The sequence below is a fragment of the Rattus norvegicus genome, chromosome 6 (assembly GCF_036323735.1).
Source record: "Rattus norvegicus strain BN/NHsdMcwi chromosome 6, GRCr8, whole genome shotgun sequence".
Classification (NCBI taxonomy): domain Eukaryota; kingdom Metazoa; phylum Chordata; class Mammalia; order Rodentia; family Muridae; genus Rattus; species Rattus norvegicus.
In genome coordinates, this window is record NC_086024.1 from 123227510 (window position 1) to 123245217 (window position 17708).

The window sequence follows — 17708 nt, forward strand, 5'->3', positions numbered from 1 at the left end:
TTTTGTTTCTTCTGATGCTGATGGTAGAAGCAGTGAGTGTGAATCCCACCGTTATCCACAACCACACCCTAGTCCAAAGTAAAAGGAATGCTCAACCCAACTCTTCATATATAGGCCATTCCGGATGAAGAGTTCTATACATATTCTTCAATACTAGGGGTATAGACATTACTCCTAACTTTATGTCACATCTAGCAAATTAACTATGCTGTCAAAAAATAAGGTTTCTATCTAACTGTCCTCCAAATTTCCTTGTATGAAGTATAAGCAAAAAGAGATTAGTTTTACAAACCTTTATATAGTTGGCATCAAACGGCCTTTCATTCCATATCTGCAAAACAAAAATTCAAAATGTCTGAAATGAAACTTTTCAAATGTCAGAAAATGAACACAATCATTGAGGCATCACACCTCATTTACCTGGTGAGTAAGCTTCCAATCTTTAAAAACTGCTGTCATACAATTTAGACTTTTATAAAGCCAAATGACTTTTAACAGCTTACAGTTTTGAAAAAAGATTTTAAAAATATTTTTCAAAAAGCCATTTCTGGGGCTAGAAAGAGCATTTTTGCTCTCTTAGAGGACAGAAGTCATTTCCCAGCACACCACAGTGCCCAACAACATCTCCAACTACAGTTCCAGGAGATGCAGGGCCCTCTCTGGCCACTATGGACAGCAGGCATACATGTGGTACACATATACACATACACAGCCAAACATTCATAGACATAATTTTTTTTTCAAAATAAGGCATTTATTCCAGAGCTTTCCATCAACAGAATATTGATGTAAAAAATATTAGAATTATAATGTGCACAAAGCTTACATTGGACATTGGAGAACAAACAGGTGTGAGAATCATTGAAATAATTCTAATATGCAGACATAGTAAAAAGCAAAGTATTTATCATGGAATGGTTAGAAGGAATCTTAGAGGGAATTTGTGTATGCAGAGCAATGCAATGGCCTGCAAGAACACAAGAGCAGGATCTTCCTGAGGAAGTGTACAAGGAAACACGCTTTGCTCTCCTACGTTCAGAATCATGAGGGTGTGGTTTCAGTGCTGGAAGGGAACTTCTGGGCTCTTAGTCTTGTAGTCTAGACATGAGCCTAGGTGTGATAAAGAGCTTATCTAAAAAGTGCTACCTCACTGTGTGCAACTAACCAGAGACTAAAATGAGACCGTTTACCATGATTCACAGGAAATATTTTGTGACTGTACCATATCAGAAATCTCAGAGATCCATCTGCATTTTATCACACTAATGGGTTAAACGTACCAACATTTAACAAAAAAGTTCCCAGATACAAACTGTCAGTTCTACTTTGAAAAAGGAGAGCAAAAGCAGTGTGTCTTGACTGCCTTCCTGCGACCATGACTCATCCTCATGCCTTAACCATCCCATAAGAAGATCATGGATCTGCATCAGTGTTGGTCTCTCGCTGAAGAGCTCAGGATGCTGCTGGAACATGGCAGCCACTCTTCTACCACACAGCAGAAACTCTGGACAAGTTGACTGATAATTTATACTGTGAGTGCATGAAAACTTCAATACAACATCAATCTTAGTCAACGGTGTATTCAAATGCAAATGCTTATGGAGACCCACTATGGCTATGTGTGAGACTTTTGGGGTACAGTTTGAAGTATGTGGCTAGCATCCAACAGTCAAACTCAGTAAAGCTGCAATATAACGTTTTATACCTTTTAACACATTAAAGGACGCTAAGTAACAGTTTAGGACAGAAGGAGGCAGATTTCTAGCAGCCTGCAAAATCTTGTCCATCACTTATATTTTCAAAGTCTAAGAAGAGTGAAAAACAGCTTCAGTATGAAACAGTCACACTGTGAATGTGTATGTATCTTATACTGCCAATGACATAGCAACACCAATTTAATATTTATGCACTAGCTCTTTATTTAAAAAAAAGAGACACTTTGATCTCTGGTTCAGGGCACTAACAGAAAACTCAACAAATTAAGAATAAGTTTTAAAGTAAAAAGGAACCACATTGTTGTTTAAAAACTAGATAAAACCTTTAAAGGAAAGCCAGGCGGTGATGTCACACACCTTTAGTCTCAGCACTTGGGAGACAGAGGCAAGGCCAACCTGGCTAGTTCTAGGACAGTCAACTCCACACACAGAAACCCTGACTTAGAAAACAAACCCCAAAACAAAACAGACAAAACAGAACCAAAACAAACAAACATCAACAACAAAGGCTTCGAAGGAGAATTTGAATTGGATTTTATGAATAAAAAAAAAAAATCCTAACCACAGCCAATTAAAATGCAGACTTGTGGAGTCCCGCCCCAATGGCTAGATCTACAAACACTCCCATACACACCCAAGTTCAGACAACATTCCAGTGGACAGAGGAGTAAGATTGCAAGAGCTAGATGCTCAGGAAGTTTGCTTTGAGACTGTGACTCCTAGGAATGTCACAAATGACACCCAGAAAGTCTCCCGACTATGACTGCATAAATGTGAGCTCAACAAGGACAATACCAATAGACATTCGATGTGCAGGGGAAGCATGAGGCCTCAAAGAACTCCAGGCAACTGAGGAAAGCTTTGAGGGGGAGGGGTGGTCTTCCCCAGAGAACAGCACACCAATTGGTTGTCTAAGACCAAATGGTCAGCCCTGAAAACATACATGCAATACATTATATGGACTGAACAGGCTATATGTGGGAATATATATGCATACACACATATGCTTGCAAGAACAATTAGTGGGGAAAAGAGGGGCTGTGAATGTCCAGGAGAGTCAGGAGTGGTATGTGAGAGGACTTGGGGAAAGCCAAGGAAAGAGAGTCACGTGAGATTATATTATAATCTCAAAAGTAAAATTAGAAAAAGAAAACTTTCTAATTAAAAATGTTTTACTGTGAAAAAATTTAAAAGAGGAAAATATTCGTACTGTTCAAAGGCAAGAATAATTTAGATTGACAAAGAAAAGCAATAAGAGGTCAGCTGCAGTTCATTCATAATGTTATCAGACACCAAAATAATAAATCAGTCTCATGACACAAAAGGGTTAGTCAACAAAGAGTCACAGTTCAAGCATTAAGTAGGAGGAAGGACTGAGTCTTTTTTCTTTGTTTCAACTCCATCATAGCAGGTTTAGTTTCGTTTTCTCATGGTAGATATAGGTGCTCAAGTTTCTTTCTACTGAAATAACAAGAACTATTTATACATTCCCTGAAAAGGGCAACATTGGTTTGGGGGGTTGTTTTGTTTTAAACCAAGGATATACACCTTGGGCTTCCTCTCAACCCCATTGACTAGGAATTAAATAAAACCAGTCTCCGAACACATTTTTCTATTTATCAATTTAGAAAGAGTACTTTTTAAAATCTGGTCTGAATTTTGTAACCTAAAGTATTTCCCTGTTTTCCTTCTTAAAACTATAACAAGGGGCTGGAGAGGTGGCTGGGTAGTTAAGAGTACTGACCGCTCGCTCTTGCAGAGATCTTTGGTTCAAGACCCAGTAGCTACAATCGGGTTCACAACTATCTGTAATTCCCAGGTCCGGGAGACATGATGTCCTCCACTGGCCTATGAGGATACTACATGCACATGCTCATAGACATACAAGCAAGCAAAACACCCATATACATAAATAATAATTAAAAAAAAAACCTATATCAAGATACCCTGCTATGGTATTATGCAATATATAAAGTGTATTTGCCTATACCTAAAATATGGCTGTAAATTTTTTAAGATTTATTTATTTTATTTATATGAGTACCCCATAGCCATTTTCAGACACACCAGAAGAAGGTGTTGGATCCCACGACAGATGTTTGCAAGCCACCATGTTGCTGCTAGGAAATGAACTCAGGACCTCTAGAAGACCAGTCAGTGCTCTTAACCACTGAGCCATCACTCCAGCCCATAAATCTTTTTAATAAATCAAAATTGAATCAAATTACTTTCTAAAATTATACATACATATACAAAAATAAAATTAAAGTGTGTTAAAAATGTGTTACTAACCCCAATATAATCAATGTCCAGGTCATGATAATGCTTGGCACCCAAAATCCATCTCACAATATAGAAGGCAGTCAGCTGAAGATTTACATAAGGCCAACTGAAGCCTTTGCCCAGCCATCCAGGGAATGACCATGGCAACCCTGCAGGGAGAACAAAGGTGAAAGAGGAGCGTGTGAAACCATGCTGGCACCACTAGGACAAGTGAGAAAACAGTGTACTAGGCAAAGGCCACCACAAGGCTGGCTCAAAGGAAAGACTCTACCACACACAAATGTAAAAATGGTCTCTATTCAGTAAAAACCAAGCGTTCTTACTGACCCTTATAGCTGTGCCCTCTACTTCCAACTGTATATTCCTTTCAAGAAAATGAAATTAAATAAAAAACGACTCCCTCACAGCATTTTCTAACAAAGAAATGCACGTTTTAACATCTCTGTTCTCTATAGGAATGTTCAATATTACACTCCTGTTTTCTGTGGTCAAACAGGGAAACCCTGAAAGGCTTCTTCCAAAACAACCCTAACGTGATAAGTGCAAAATGAAGGTCTCATTCACAAGGATATCATCTTACAAACTAAGGTTAAATTGTCAGGCAACCAAGATCAGCAAAGCTAACTGGACCATTAGGTAAGCACATAAATGCCAAGTCAGGAAAGTGCTGCTGAGGGAGGGAAGTCACCCACGTGCATGACCTTCAGTAACTCTTGCCTGTGACCTTAGGAGAAAGCACCGGAAGGCACTAGTGATAATTCCTACCTCAACTACAATATTTGAAAATTACCAATCTAGTTTGCTGCTAAAAGAACCAAAATCAACCCAGCACAGTATTTTTTTCTAAGCTAATTTCACTACATGAAAAGTGTGACACTGAAACAACAGAACATTTAAAACAATGAGCTGCTCACGGGGGAAGGTGAGTCTGCCATGTGAGCCTTGGCTGGGATGTGGTTTAGCATGCCCAGCGTGTACACTTACATGAGGTCTCACCTTGGAAACGGGACAATGGGGAGCACGCGCTCAAGGGAGTGATGCTCAGACTCTTCCAAACACTTTTGGAATCTCTCATAAAAACCCACTTGGAGAACTACACTCTTCACTGTTCTTTCATTTTGGGAAGCAATACTCTTTGGCTTTAATTATCAAGAGAACTAATTTTCAGTAACAAGGTACTTAAAATAAGCCATAATTTGATTTATCTCAGTCTGAATGTAATCAAAAGAGCAAATTTACTTCAAGTGATAAAAGCCCTATGCTCTGGCTATTTAAAGCACTTCCTGCTGCTAAGAATTGTGAAATGAACACAAGCCAGCTTGAGCAAGTATCCAGTGTGTCCGAAGCTAATAACCTAATATGGGTAGAAACTGGACACCACCGGATTTGTTTAGAATCCTCAGTCTCTGGTGACCTTAACATCAACAAGACTGCCAGACAGTTTTATGTCAACTTAACACAAGCTAGTCATCAAAGAGGAGGAAAGCTCAATCAAGAAAAAGACTCTACAAGGTCGGGCTGTATGTAAGCCTGTAGGGCATTTTCTTAACTAGTGATTGATGGAGAAGAGCCCAACCCATTGTGGGTTGTACCATTCCTGGGCTGGTAGTTCTGAGTTCTATAAAAAGGGAGGCTGAGTAAGCCATGTTGAGCAAGCTAGTAAAGCAGCATTCTTCCATGGCCTTTGTATCAGCTCCTGCCTCCAGGGTCCTGTCCTGACTTCCTTCAATGACAATCAGTGATCCAGAAGTGTACTGCAGAAAAACACACAAACAACAACAACAACAATGCAACTTGCATTGTCTGTCATTGTATTTCATCACAGCAATAGAAACCCTAGGAAAGCAAGGTTTAAAATAACAAGCCAGGCATGATGGGAAGCCTAGCACTTCTGAGACAGCAGGAGAATAAGGTAGAGGTCAGTCTGGGGTAATAGCAAGGTCCAGGATACCCTAGGTCACAAAAGGAGACTCTGTCTCAAAAATCAAACAATCAATCAATCAATCAAGGCATGGATATACAACATGATAAACAGTGACAATGAAATTTCACTCCTGGTATATGCTTCATAGCTGGTAGTACAGAGGTAATATCAAAAAATTAGTGCTTTAATAATAAAAGAGACTTCACACACATGAGTCCAAATTTAAGAGTGAAAGGAAAAGAGAAGGCTAAGCACTTTACCTTACCCATAAGTATAATATTTGGGTTCCTCTTCTTAGCTTCCTTCATTAGCCACCACTCATAGCCTCGGAAATAATTCTCATCTAGCTCATAGTGCATGTGGGAGGGTTCAGTGCCGTCTGAATAGGGAGAGCAAAAGGAAGGACATGACCCAAGGATGTGCTTTCCAGAGCCTCTGAAGAACATACACATATACATATAGTCTCTTTCTCTCTTACACACACACACACACACACACACACACGCACAGTCTCACACTCACACTCACACACATAGTCTCACACTCACACTCACACAGTCTCACTCTCACACATACACTCACACACACACTTGCATGCAAACACATACTAAAACAATTTTTTAAAGTGGTACTTTTCTTGTACTCTTAAGTCTGGTTCAAAAGTTGTTACAGATGAGAATTTTGTAAGAAGGTGGCTTTGCAAAGTATCTTTTTCATATTTTTATTATCTTAAACACAGTACAGTTCTTAAATAATAAAGCCATAATGTTATTTTCAAAGCAGTACGGAGAGAAATGCTATCACATTTTATTACTGAAAAATCCCAGCACTAAGTTCTGCTGAGTGTTCAATCTTCCTGAGGTTTCCCAACCTCAAGTGCATGCCCCTCTCAACCTTGGCTGTGAATCCCTGTACTCCTGAGCCCCAATCCTTATATTCCACAATGTCCTGATACAGCAAGCTCTAAGACAAGGTAAATGTATATGCCTACCACAGTGATATCAAAGTCCTGTGCTAGCACCCATCCAGCAGAGGAAACACCAAGGCCAGAGGTGGGCCTCTGAGGCCAATGTCCTCATGTGCACTCATGGTTCACAGACACCAGTCTTTGCTAAGTGGGGCCTTATGAGGAGGGAGATCCTGCCAGCCCAGTTCTTCTTCAATGTCAGCATGAGAACTCCTGAGAGCTGCCCTAATGTGTCGCTATCTCTAACTCAGCTTCAGCAAATGCACTGCATCAGCCTTAGCTCCTGGTCTAGAAGGCTTTAACATAGGACATTTTTTTTTCTGAGAAAAGCTTCTGTTAGGAGGTTCCAGCTGTTCATCTGACCACAGCCTGACCACAGACGGTTACCTACTCTGCCAACTATGACAACTCCTGCTAACCAAACCACAGATGAAAGATCATTCCCCTTTTCAATAAAGTGTCAAAGTCCTGTCGCTCCCCAGACAAGCCATGGGTCCTGTCATCACCACTGCCATGTCCCTGATAAGGGGCCAAACCTAGTTTATTACACTGGAAGCCAGGGCTTTTGTGCTAAAGCTCCAGTAAGAGTACATCTTCAGATGAGACTCGGCATAAAGGCTGCTCTTCTAGAGAGCAAGGGCTCGGCTCCCAGCACCCATTTGATGGTTTAACAATTATCGAAACCTCTCCTGTCAGGAAGTCCAACACTCTCTTCTGGCCTCTGCAGGCACTAAGAATGTACATGGACAATACATTTATATTCATAGCTTAAAAGTAAAACCTTTTTAAAAAATTACCTTGAAATCACTAGCAGGAAGACAAATATACAGAAAATACTCTCAAGTAATATTACTGGACTTGATCTATAAACATAAAATATATCTAATTACTGAGAGAAGTACTTTGAAATTTTGTTATGGTTGTGTCTTTATTTAAATGATGTTTGTTTTTTTAAAGCAATATCTGTGTCTCTAAAGTACATTTGATGTATTTTAAGTACATTTTTAAAGTTAATTACATCTAACATATTCTATGCATAATTAAATTATTCTCATAACTTTTCCATAAAATTCCAAATGTGCATGATTTTTAGAAAACTGGATTTGTTTCTCTAATGACTACATCAACTAAATGAGCAATGCAGAGTCTCAATACTATTTTGGAAATTTTGCATTTAACATGATTCTTAAAAATAAAAATAAGAAAAGCCAGACCGGCAATTTGATGTCACCCAGCACAAAGTATGCAATTCACACCTGAAAAGTGGAAAAGGAGAAAAGTAAAGCTCAGTCTGCTGAAGAGAATGAGGCTATCTTCCTTCTGTCCCATATGTTTAAGTAGAGGTAAAATGTCAGGGAAACCGCTTGTCCCAAATCCCCCTACCTGTTGTTTGTCCATCGCCACCTATTTCCACTTTTAGAATATGCAGAGAGGCACCGAAGTTTGGCTATGGAAAAAGTAACAGTGTTATTAGTGTGATCCGTCATGCAAAACCTCCTAGAGGCCTTGGGCAGTACGGTGGAAGAAGAGCCAAACTTCTATCAGAAAGCTGAGAAATGCCAAGGCTGGACTTCACCATGTACTTTAAAAACACCACAGGCCCATTAGGTGATGATTTTTCCTTACCTTAAATAGATAATCCAGTATTTCAGAACGATAGGGCTCTGGGTAATTTACTAGAAGCCGGGAGGTTGCCTGGGAAAAAAAGTTTTCAAAAATATCAAAACAATTATAATCTTCTGTATTTGTCTATAGTGTACACACACACATGCACACACACACATACCAGTCTGTGGAAAGTCGTTTGCCATGCTATTGGTCTGTACCCAATCACTGGGTGCACAAGCCTATTGTTTTTCCGAGAGTTAAGAGGTTTTATGATGGTGTAAGAGTTGGTTGAGTGATAAGCCATTAAAACATTGTGATGGTCAGCATTGTCAACCTGACAGGATGGAATATCTATCACTGGGGAGAAAATCTTCTGGGTGTGTCTGTGACTGAGCTTCTAGAGTTAACTGAAGTAGGAAGGCCCACCCTGAATGTGAGTAGAAACATTTCATGGGCTGACACCTCAAAATGTATAAAATCTAAGAAGGCTACTTGAGCACTGGCGATCATCTATGTGCTAACTGCAGCTATGATGTGACCAGCTGCCATGATGAACCAAACCCTCAAACTGGGAGCCTTATATTGTTTTTGGGGTGTCTCATCATATCAACAAGAAAAATAGCTATTATAAACATGATTCTAAATGTATCTTGAAACTGAAATATTCTATCCTAAGAGCACTCATCTGGGGGCTAGGATAAATTAGATGAATCTCAGACAGTTTTACCCATCAATATCTTACAGCCATGTTAAGAGCTATCCTGAGGCAGACATCCCGAGGCCACAGGACAGACTGCCACCTCTGCACACCTCGGCCCACATCCCTGGTCCAAGGGGAAACTGCACAGTGCATTTGGACAGAGGGATATAGGAACAGACAGCCGCTGGTACCTGTGGTTCTGGTCTGCGCCCAGGACTGAATTGATCCAGCCAAACAGCTCCCTGCACCCAAATCCCATGAGGGAGAGAGCTGGAACCTCAGAAGTGTGGACTCCTGAGAAGTCAGAGGAGCATACCCTCTGCCTACAATCCAGACCCAAGAGGGAATCGTATAGTGCCAACTGTGCCCACTGGGTGCAAAGACCTACACAAGCAATCAGGCACAGGACCCTTTGATTCCTGCCCACGCCTAGAGCTGGAAGACAGTCTCCAGGAACGCTGCCACAGCTCAGAGCAGAGCACCTGTTCTTGGAAAAGGATGAAAGAAAACAGGAAAACAGTTCTACAGGAGTGCTGACACAGAGGCCTATAGCAGGGCCAAGTCACTCCCAGAAACAGCAAGACAAGCAAACACCAGAGACAACCCAATGACTAGAGGCAAGCACAGGAACCTAATCAACAGAAACCAAGACTACTTGGCATCAGCAAAGCCCAGTTCTCCCACAGGATATCTGAACACACCAGAAAAGCAAGATTTAGATTTGAAATCACATTGTTTGATAATAATGGAGGACTTAAATAAAGAAAGACATAAAGAACACCCTTAGAGAAATGCAGGAAAGCACAAGTAAACAAGTAGAAGCCATTAGAGAGGAAACACAAAAATCACTGAAAGAATTATAGGAAAGCACAATCAAACAGGTGACAGAATTGAAAATGGAAATAGAAACAATAAAGAAAGCACAAAGGGAGACAACCCTGGATATAGAAAACCAAAGGAAGATACAAGGAGCCATAGACACAAGCATCACCAACAGAATACAAGAGATAGAAGAGAGAATCTCAGGGGCAGAAGATACCATAGAAAACATTGACACAACTGTCAAAGATAATGAAAAATGCAAAAAGCTTCTAGCCCAAAACATACGGGAAATCCAGGACACAATGAGAAGTTCAAACCTAAGGATAATAGGTATAAAAGAAAGTGAAGACTCCCAACTTAAGGGGCCAGTAAATATATTCAACAAAATTATAGAAGAAAACTTCCCTAACCTAAAGAAAGAGATTCCATAAACATACAAGAAGCCTACAGAACTCCAAATATATTGGACCAGAAGAGAAATTCCTCCCATCACATAATAGTTAAAACAGCAAATGCACAAAACAAAGAACGAATATTAAAAGCAGTAAGGGGAAAAGGTCAAGTGACACATAAAGGCAGATCTATCAGAATTACACCAGACTTCTCACCAGAGACTATGAAAGCCAGAAGATCCTGGACAGATGTCACACAGACCCTAAGAGAACACAAATGCGAGCCCAAGTTACTGTATCTAGCAAAACTTTCCATTAACATAGATGGAGAAACCAAGATATTTCATAACAAAACCAAATTTATGTAATATCTTTCTACAAATACAGCCCTACAAAGTATAATAGATGGAAAACTCCAACACAAGGAGAGAAACTACACCGTACAGAAAGCAAGAATATAATTTCCTTGCAATGAAACCAAAAAAGAGACAAACAAACATAATTCCACCTCTAACAACGAAAATAACAGGAAGCAACAATCACTATTCCTTAATATATCTCAATATCAATGGACTCAATTCCCCAGTAAAAAGACATAGACTAACAGACTGGATACATAAAGAGGACCCAGCATTTTGCTTCATTCAGGAAACATACCTCAGACACAAAGACAAACACTACCTCAGAGTAAATGCCTGGGAAACAATTTTCCAAGCAAATGGCCTGAAGAAACAAGCTGGAGTTGCAATTCTAATATCAAATAAAATTGACTTTCAACCAAGAGTCATTAAAAAAGATAAGGAAGGACACTTCATATTCATCAAAGGAAAAATCCACCAAGATGAATTCTCAATCTTAAATATCTATGCTCCAAATGCAAGGGCACCTAATTCATAAAAGAAACCTTACTAAAGCTCAAAGCACACATTGCACCTCACATGATAATAGTAGGAGATTTCAACACCCCACTCTCATCACTGGATAGATCATGGAAACAGAAATTTAACAGACAGAGAAACTGACAGAAGTTATGAATCAATAGGATTTAACAGTTATTTATAGAACATTCCATCCTAAAACAAAAGGATATACCTTCTTCTCAGCACCTCATGGAACCTTATACAAAATTGACCATATAATTGGTCACAAAACAGGCCTCAACAGATACAGGAAGATAGAAATAATCCCATGCATTATTATTATGATGCATCCTATCAGATCACCACACACTAAGACTGGTCTTCAATAACAACAATAATGACAGAAAGTCCACATATACAAGGAAGTTGAACAGCTCTACTCAATGACAACTTGGTCAAGGAAGAAATAAAGAAATTAAAGACTTCTTAGAATTTAATGAAAATGAAGATACAACATTCCCAAACTTATGGGACACAATGAAAGCAGTACTAAGAGGAAAACTCATAGCTCTGAGTGCCTGCAAAAAGAAACAGGGGAGGGCATATGTCAGAAGCTTGACAGCATACCTTAAAGCTCTAGAACAAAAAGAAATAAATAAACCCAAAAGTAGAAGGCAGGAAATAATCAAATTCAGAGCTGAAATCAACCAAGTAGAAAAAAAAGGACTATTCAAAGAATCAAAAAAGCAGGAGCTGGTTCTTTGAGAAAATCAACAAGATAGATAAACCCTTAGCCAGAATAACCAGAGGTCACAAAGAGTGTATCCAAATTAACAAAATCAGAAATGAAAAGGGAACATAACAGAATCTGAAGAAATTTAAAAAACATCAGCTCCTACTACAAAAGCCTATATTCAACAAAATTGGAAAATCTGGAGGAAATGGACAATTTTCTAGACAGACACCAGGTACCAAAGTTAAATCAGGAACAAATAAATCATCTCAAGAACCCCATAACTCCTAAAGAAATAGAGGCAGTTATTAAAAGTCTCCCAACCAAAAAGAGCCCATGTCCAGATGGGTTCAGTACAGAATTCTATCACATCTTCGTAGAAGACCAATACTGTCCAAACTATTCCACAAAATTGAAACAGACGGAGCGCTACCGAATTCCATCTATGAAGCCACAATTAATCTTATACCAAAACCACACAAAGACACAACAAAGAAAGAGAACTTCAGACCAATTTCCCTAATGAAGATTGACGCAAAAATATTCAATAAAATTCTTGCACATCGAATCCAAGAACACATCAAAATGATCATCCATCATGATCAAGTAGGCTTCATATGCAGGGATAGTTTAATATATGAAAATCCATCAATGTAATCCACTATATAAACAAACTCAAAGATAAGAACCACATGGTCATTTCATTAGATGCTGAGAAAGCATTTGACAAAATTCAACACCCCTTCATGATAAAAGTCCTGGAAAGAATAGGAATTCAAGGCCCATACCTAAACATAGTAAAAGCCATATACAGCAAACCAGTAGCTAACATCAAACTAAATGGAGAAAAACTTGAAGCAATCCCACTAAAATCAGGGACTAGACAAGGCTGCCCACTCTCTCCCTACTTATTCAATATAGTACTGGAAGTCCTAGCCAGAGCAATCAGACAGTGAAACGAGGTCAAAGGGATACAAATTGGAAGGGAAGAAATCAAAATATCACTATTTGCAGATGATATGATAGTGTACTTAAGCGACCCCAAAAGTTCCACCAGAGAACTACTTAACCTGACAAACAACTTCAGCAAAGTGTCAGTATAAAATTAACTCAAACAAATCAGTTGCCTTCCTCTACTCAAAGGATAAACAGGCTGAGAAAGAAATTAAGGAAATGACACCCTTCACAATAGTCCCAAATTACATAAAATATCGTGGTGTGACTTTAACCAAGCAAGTGAAAGATCTGTATGACAAGAACTTCAAATCTCTGAAGAAAGAAATTGAGGAAGATCTCAGAAGATGGAAAGATCTTCCATGCTCATGGATTGGCAGGATTAATATAGTAAAGACAGCCATTTTGCCAAAAGCAATCTACAGATTCAATGCAATCCCCATCAAAATTCCTACTCAATTCTTTATAGAGATAGAAAGAGCAATTTGCAAATTTGTCATTTGGAATAACAAAAAACCTAGGATAGTGAAAACTATACTCAACAATAAAAGAACTTCTAGCAATAGTCATAAAAACTGTATGGTATTGGTACAGAGACGGGCAGGTAGATCAGTGGAACAGAATTGACAACCCAGAAATGAACCCACACACCTATAGTCACTTGACCTTTGACAAAGGAGCTAAAACCATCCAGTGGAAGAAAGATAGCATTTTCAACAAATGCTATTGGTTCAACTGGAGGTCAGCATGTAGAAGAATGCAAATCGATCCATTCTTATCACGATATACAAAGCTTAAGTACAAGTGGATCAAGGACCTCCACATCAAACCAGATATACTCAAACTAATAGAAGAAAAAGTGGGAAAGAGTCTGGAACACATGGGCACTGGGGAAAATTTCCTGAAAAAACACCAATGACTTATGCTCTAAGATCAAGAATCGACAAATGGGACCTCAAAAAACTGCAAAGCTTTTGTATAGCAAAAGACAGTGTCATTAGGACAAAACAGCAACCAACAGATTGGGAAAAGATCTTTACCAGTCCTACATCTGATAGAGGGCTAATATCCAAAATATACAAAGAAGTCAAGAAGTTAGATTCCAAAGAGCCAAATCACCCTATTAAAAAATGGGTTACAGAGCTAAACAAAGAATTCTCAGCTGAGGATTATCAAATGGCCAAAAAGCACCTAAAGAAATGTTCAACATCCTTAGTCATCAGGGAAATGCAAATCAAAACAACCTTGAGATTCCACCTCACACCAGTGAGAATGGCTAAGATAAAAAAACTCAGGTGACAGCAGATGCTGTCGAGGATGTGGAGAAAGAGGAACACTCCTCCATTGTTGGTGGGACTGCAAACTGGTACAACCATTCTGGAAATCAGTCTGGAGGTTCCTCAGAAAATTGGACATTACACTACCTGAGGACCCAGCTATTCCTCTCTTGGGCATATACCCAAAAGATGCTCCAACATACAACAAAGACACATGCTCCACTATGTTCATAACAACCTTTTTTATAATAGCCAGAAGCTGGAAAGGACCCAGATGCCCTTCAACAGAGGAATAGATTCAAAAAATGTGGTACATCTACACAATGGAGTACTACTCAGCTATCAAAAACAATGACTTCATTTCATAGGCAAATGGAATGAATTAGAAAATATCCTGAGTGAGGTTATTCAATCACAGAAAAACATACTTGGCATGCACTCATTGATGAGTGGATATTAGCCAAAAAGCTCAAATTACCCAAGATGCAATCTACAGACCACAGGAAGCTCAAGAAGAAGAATGACCAAAATGCAGATGCTCCCACTCCTTCTTAAAAGGGGGAAAAATATTCATAGGAGGAGATATGGAAACAAAGTTTAGAGCAGTGACTCAGGGAATGGCCATTCAGAGCCTGCCCCACATGTGGCCCATATATATACAGCCACCAAAACTAGATAAGATTGATGAAGCTAAAAAATGCATCCGGAAAGGGACTGGATATAGATCTCTCCTGAGAGACATATCTAGAGCATGTCCAATACAGAGGTCAATGCTAGCAGCAAACCACCAAACTGAGAATAGGACCCCTTTGGGGGAATTAGAGGAAGGACTGAAAGAGCTGAAGGAGCTTGCAACCCCATAAAAACAATGCCAACCAACCAGAGTTTTCAGGGACAAACCACTACCGAAAGACTATACATGGACTGACCCAAGGCTCTAACTGCATATGTAGCAGAGAATAGCCTTGGGTAACCAGTGGAAGGGAAAGCCCTTGGTCTTGCCAAGGTTGGACCCCCCAGTGCAGGGGACTATGGGGGAGGGCAATAAGGGGGATGTATAGGGGAATACCTGTATTGGGGAGGGGGAGGTGAAGGAATGGGGGCTTATGGACAGGAAACCGGGAAGGGGAATAACCTTTGAAATGTAAGTAAAGAAATATATAATAAAAAATTAAAAAAACAAAACAAAAATAGCTATGCTGAAAGTAAACAGTACGCCCCCACACACAAAGCTTTATAAACTCAACCTGCTACTGTTAAGATTGACCTAACAATGATTCCCAAGGCAAGGCTGTATGAACAAAACCTAAGACTGATAACAGAACAAACGGAAAGACATATTAAGTACAGGCACTCAATGAGCAGCAGAAGCAACCCGTCTGGAATGGCTAAGAGCAGGTTCTCCCTTAAACTTTGCACTGAATACATCCTTGCCAATGCTTTCACCTACAGACTTCTGGCCCCTAACACTTTGAGTAAATAAACTTGTGTTATCTTAAAAGATAAAAAGATAGTACAGACCCTCCGTTCAGATGACAGTCTGAAAAAGAAAAAAAAAATAAAGAAAAGATAAACCAATAGTGAACCAAACACCTGTACTTTGGGAGGCCATATCACTGAGTAGGTAAGGATTAGTTACAAGGCAACCAGGGAAAACTGCAACTGTGCCTTCAGGGCTCTGTCTCCAGGTAGGCAGCACTAAAAACATGATAGGTCAAGGACTCATAAACAGTTTGTCTTGGCAACTGTATCTCTTGATGATCAAAATGTCCCCCTTTGTGATGACAAGCATTATTGAAGCTGAAGTATGTCTGTAGTCGTAGAAACTAGGGTACCAGGACACTTTCCCAACAGGCTGCCTCAAGATCTTAAAACAATTTGTTCTTCCATAAGACATAAGAATCACAATTGGCTAATCACACCTGTCCTCATAATGCTAATCCCAATCACCTTGTTCCCTCAGAAGAGAAACTGAAAGGGAAATGAAATAACTTTTCAAAACCAGAAGATGAGTGTCCTGTATCTCTGAAGCCCGCATGTCAACCCTTGAAGCAAAATGCTTTCCCTAAATATGTAAAAGTCAGGAAAGGGCAATCTAAATACTGCTACCACTGTGCTAGGTAACATGTTTTCCACACACGTTGAAAACTGGTGTGTAAATAAAACGTTCAACTATCTTCATCTATTCGATATTGTTCTAAACTGACTAACATATAATACAGTATAAAGATATTACTAATTGAATATTTTATAGATTTACCTGCTCTGGGGGCTGGAGAGATGGCAACTCCCAGTGACCTGCTTCTGGTTTCTATAGCTACCTGCACTCACCTAAACAAACATTCCCACCACCACCACACACACACCACACAAACACACACACACACAGTTAAAATAAACCTTTAAGAATGAACATGAATTTCTTGTTCTATGTTCTTAAGTGTCTTTAGAGTTCCATTGTGTAGCACTTGGCTAGCCTAGAACTGGCTAGTATACCAGTCTGTCTTCAAACTCAGAGGCAGATCCATCAGCCTCTGCCTCCTGAGTGTTGGTATCAAAGGCTTACTCCATCACACCAGCTTATAAAATTATTTTAATAACTTAAAATTGCGTAAACTAGGTAAAACTAGAAATTTCAATTTTTAAAGAAGCCTACACATGTAGAATTAATATTATAAAGATATCAAAAGGAGAGATTAAGGTTGTGTATGAAATATTGGCTATTTTAAATAAAAACCAGTACTGAGAATAAAGAGATTAGTACATAGTACACACACATGCATACATCCATTCATCCATACATAGATACATACATGTTGGGGTATATAAGAACATTTTATTATATTTTTAATGTTTCTGTAAGTCTAAAATTACACTTAAGGTTACAATTTAAAAGCAAAACCACTTCCCAGTCCCGAGATTTTTGAATCATCAAGAAATCTCAAGAACTCATCTTTTGAGAATTAACTGGTGTTTATTATGAAGACAGAATGGGAGAGGAGACAACTTAAAACTTTAACCAATAAGCCTGATGACCACCCCACCTCCCAGTCCCGCCGCCCCCCAACACACACACACACACACACACACACACACACACACACACAGACACACACAGAGTTAGTGGATGAAGGTGGCCCTCTTTTAAAACAGGTCGCTCAGGCTTTACACAACCCTAAAGAGGAGGTGAAGTGTACTATTCACTACTCAAGAAGGTTCCCCAAACCCTGCCCTAGTGCCTAGTGGCCTATGTCTTCTGACTCAATGCCTCCACCAACTAACTCCCAGGGAAGGAAGAGAACAACTGAAGCATCCCGCTGAGGCTTCAAGGTCCCTCTTTGGCTTTTCCAGAGGCGACCTTTCCAGCGCGGCAAGGACAGCCCAGGTCGGCGATCCAGAACGAGTGTTCCCTCGAGCCCTGGCCACTTGACTGCAGCAGACACCTGTTCCTTCGAGACCTCTGGATCCCCATT

The 17708-nt window shown here is 39.6% G+C and overlaps 1 protein-coding gene across 14 annotated transcripts in view; it reads right to left on the bottom strand.

The window, feature by feature from the left end:
• Galc (galactosylceramidase) overlaps positions 1-17708 on the bottom strand; it is a 69389-nt gene that overhangs the window by 44874 nt on the left and 6807 nt on the right. For 5 of the 14 annotated variants that reach the window (XR_010052097.1, XM_063261959.1, XM_039112331.1 and 2 more), the window contains 5 exon segments: positions 8516-8584; positions 8273-8336; positions 6188-6301; positions 4008-4147; positions 293-331 (listed from right to left, as the gene is read on the bottom strand). Coding sequence is in view for 13 of the 14 variants with exons in the window: in XM_063261956.1 (XP_063118026.1) it covers positions 293-331; positions 4008-4147; positions 6188-6301; positions 8273-8336; positions 8516-8584 (426 nt within the window). In the remaining variant the exon portion in view is untranslated. 14 annotated transcript variants of the gene reach the window in all.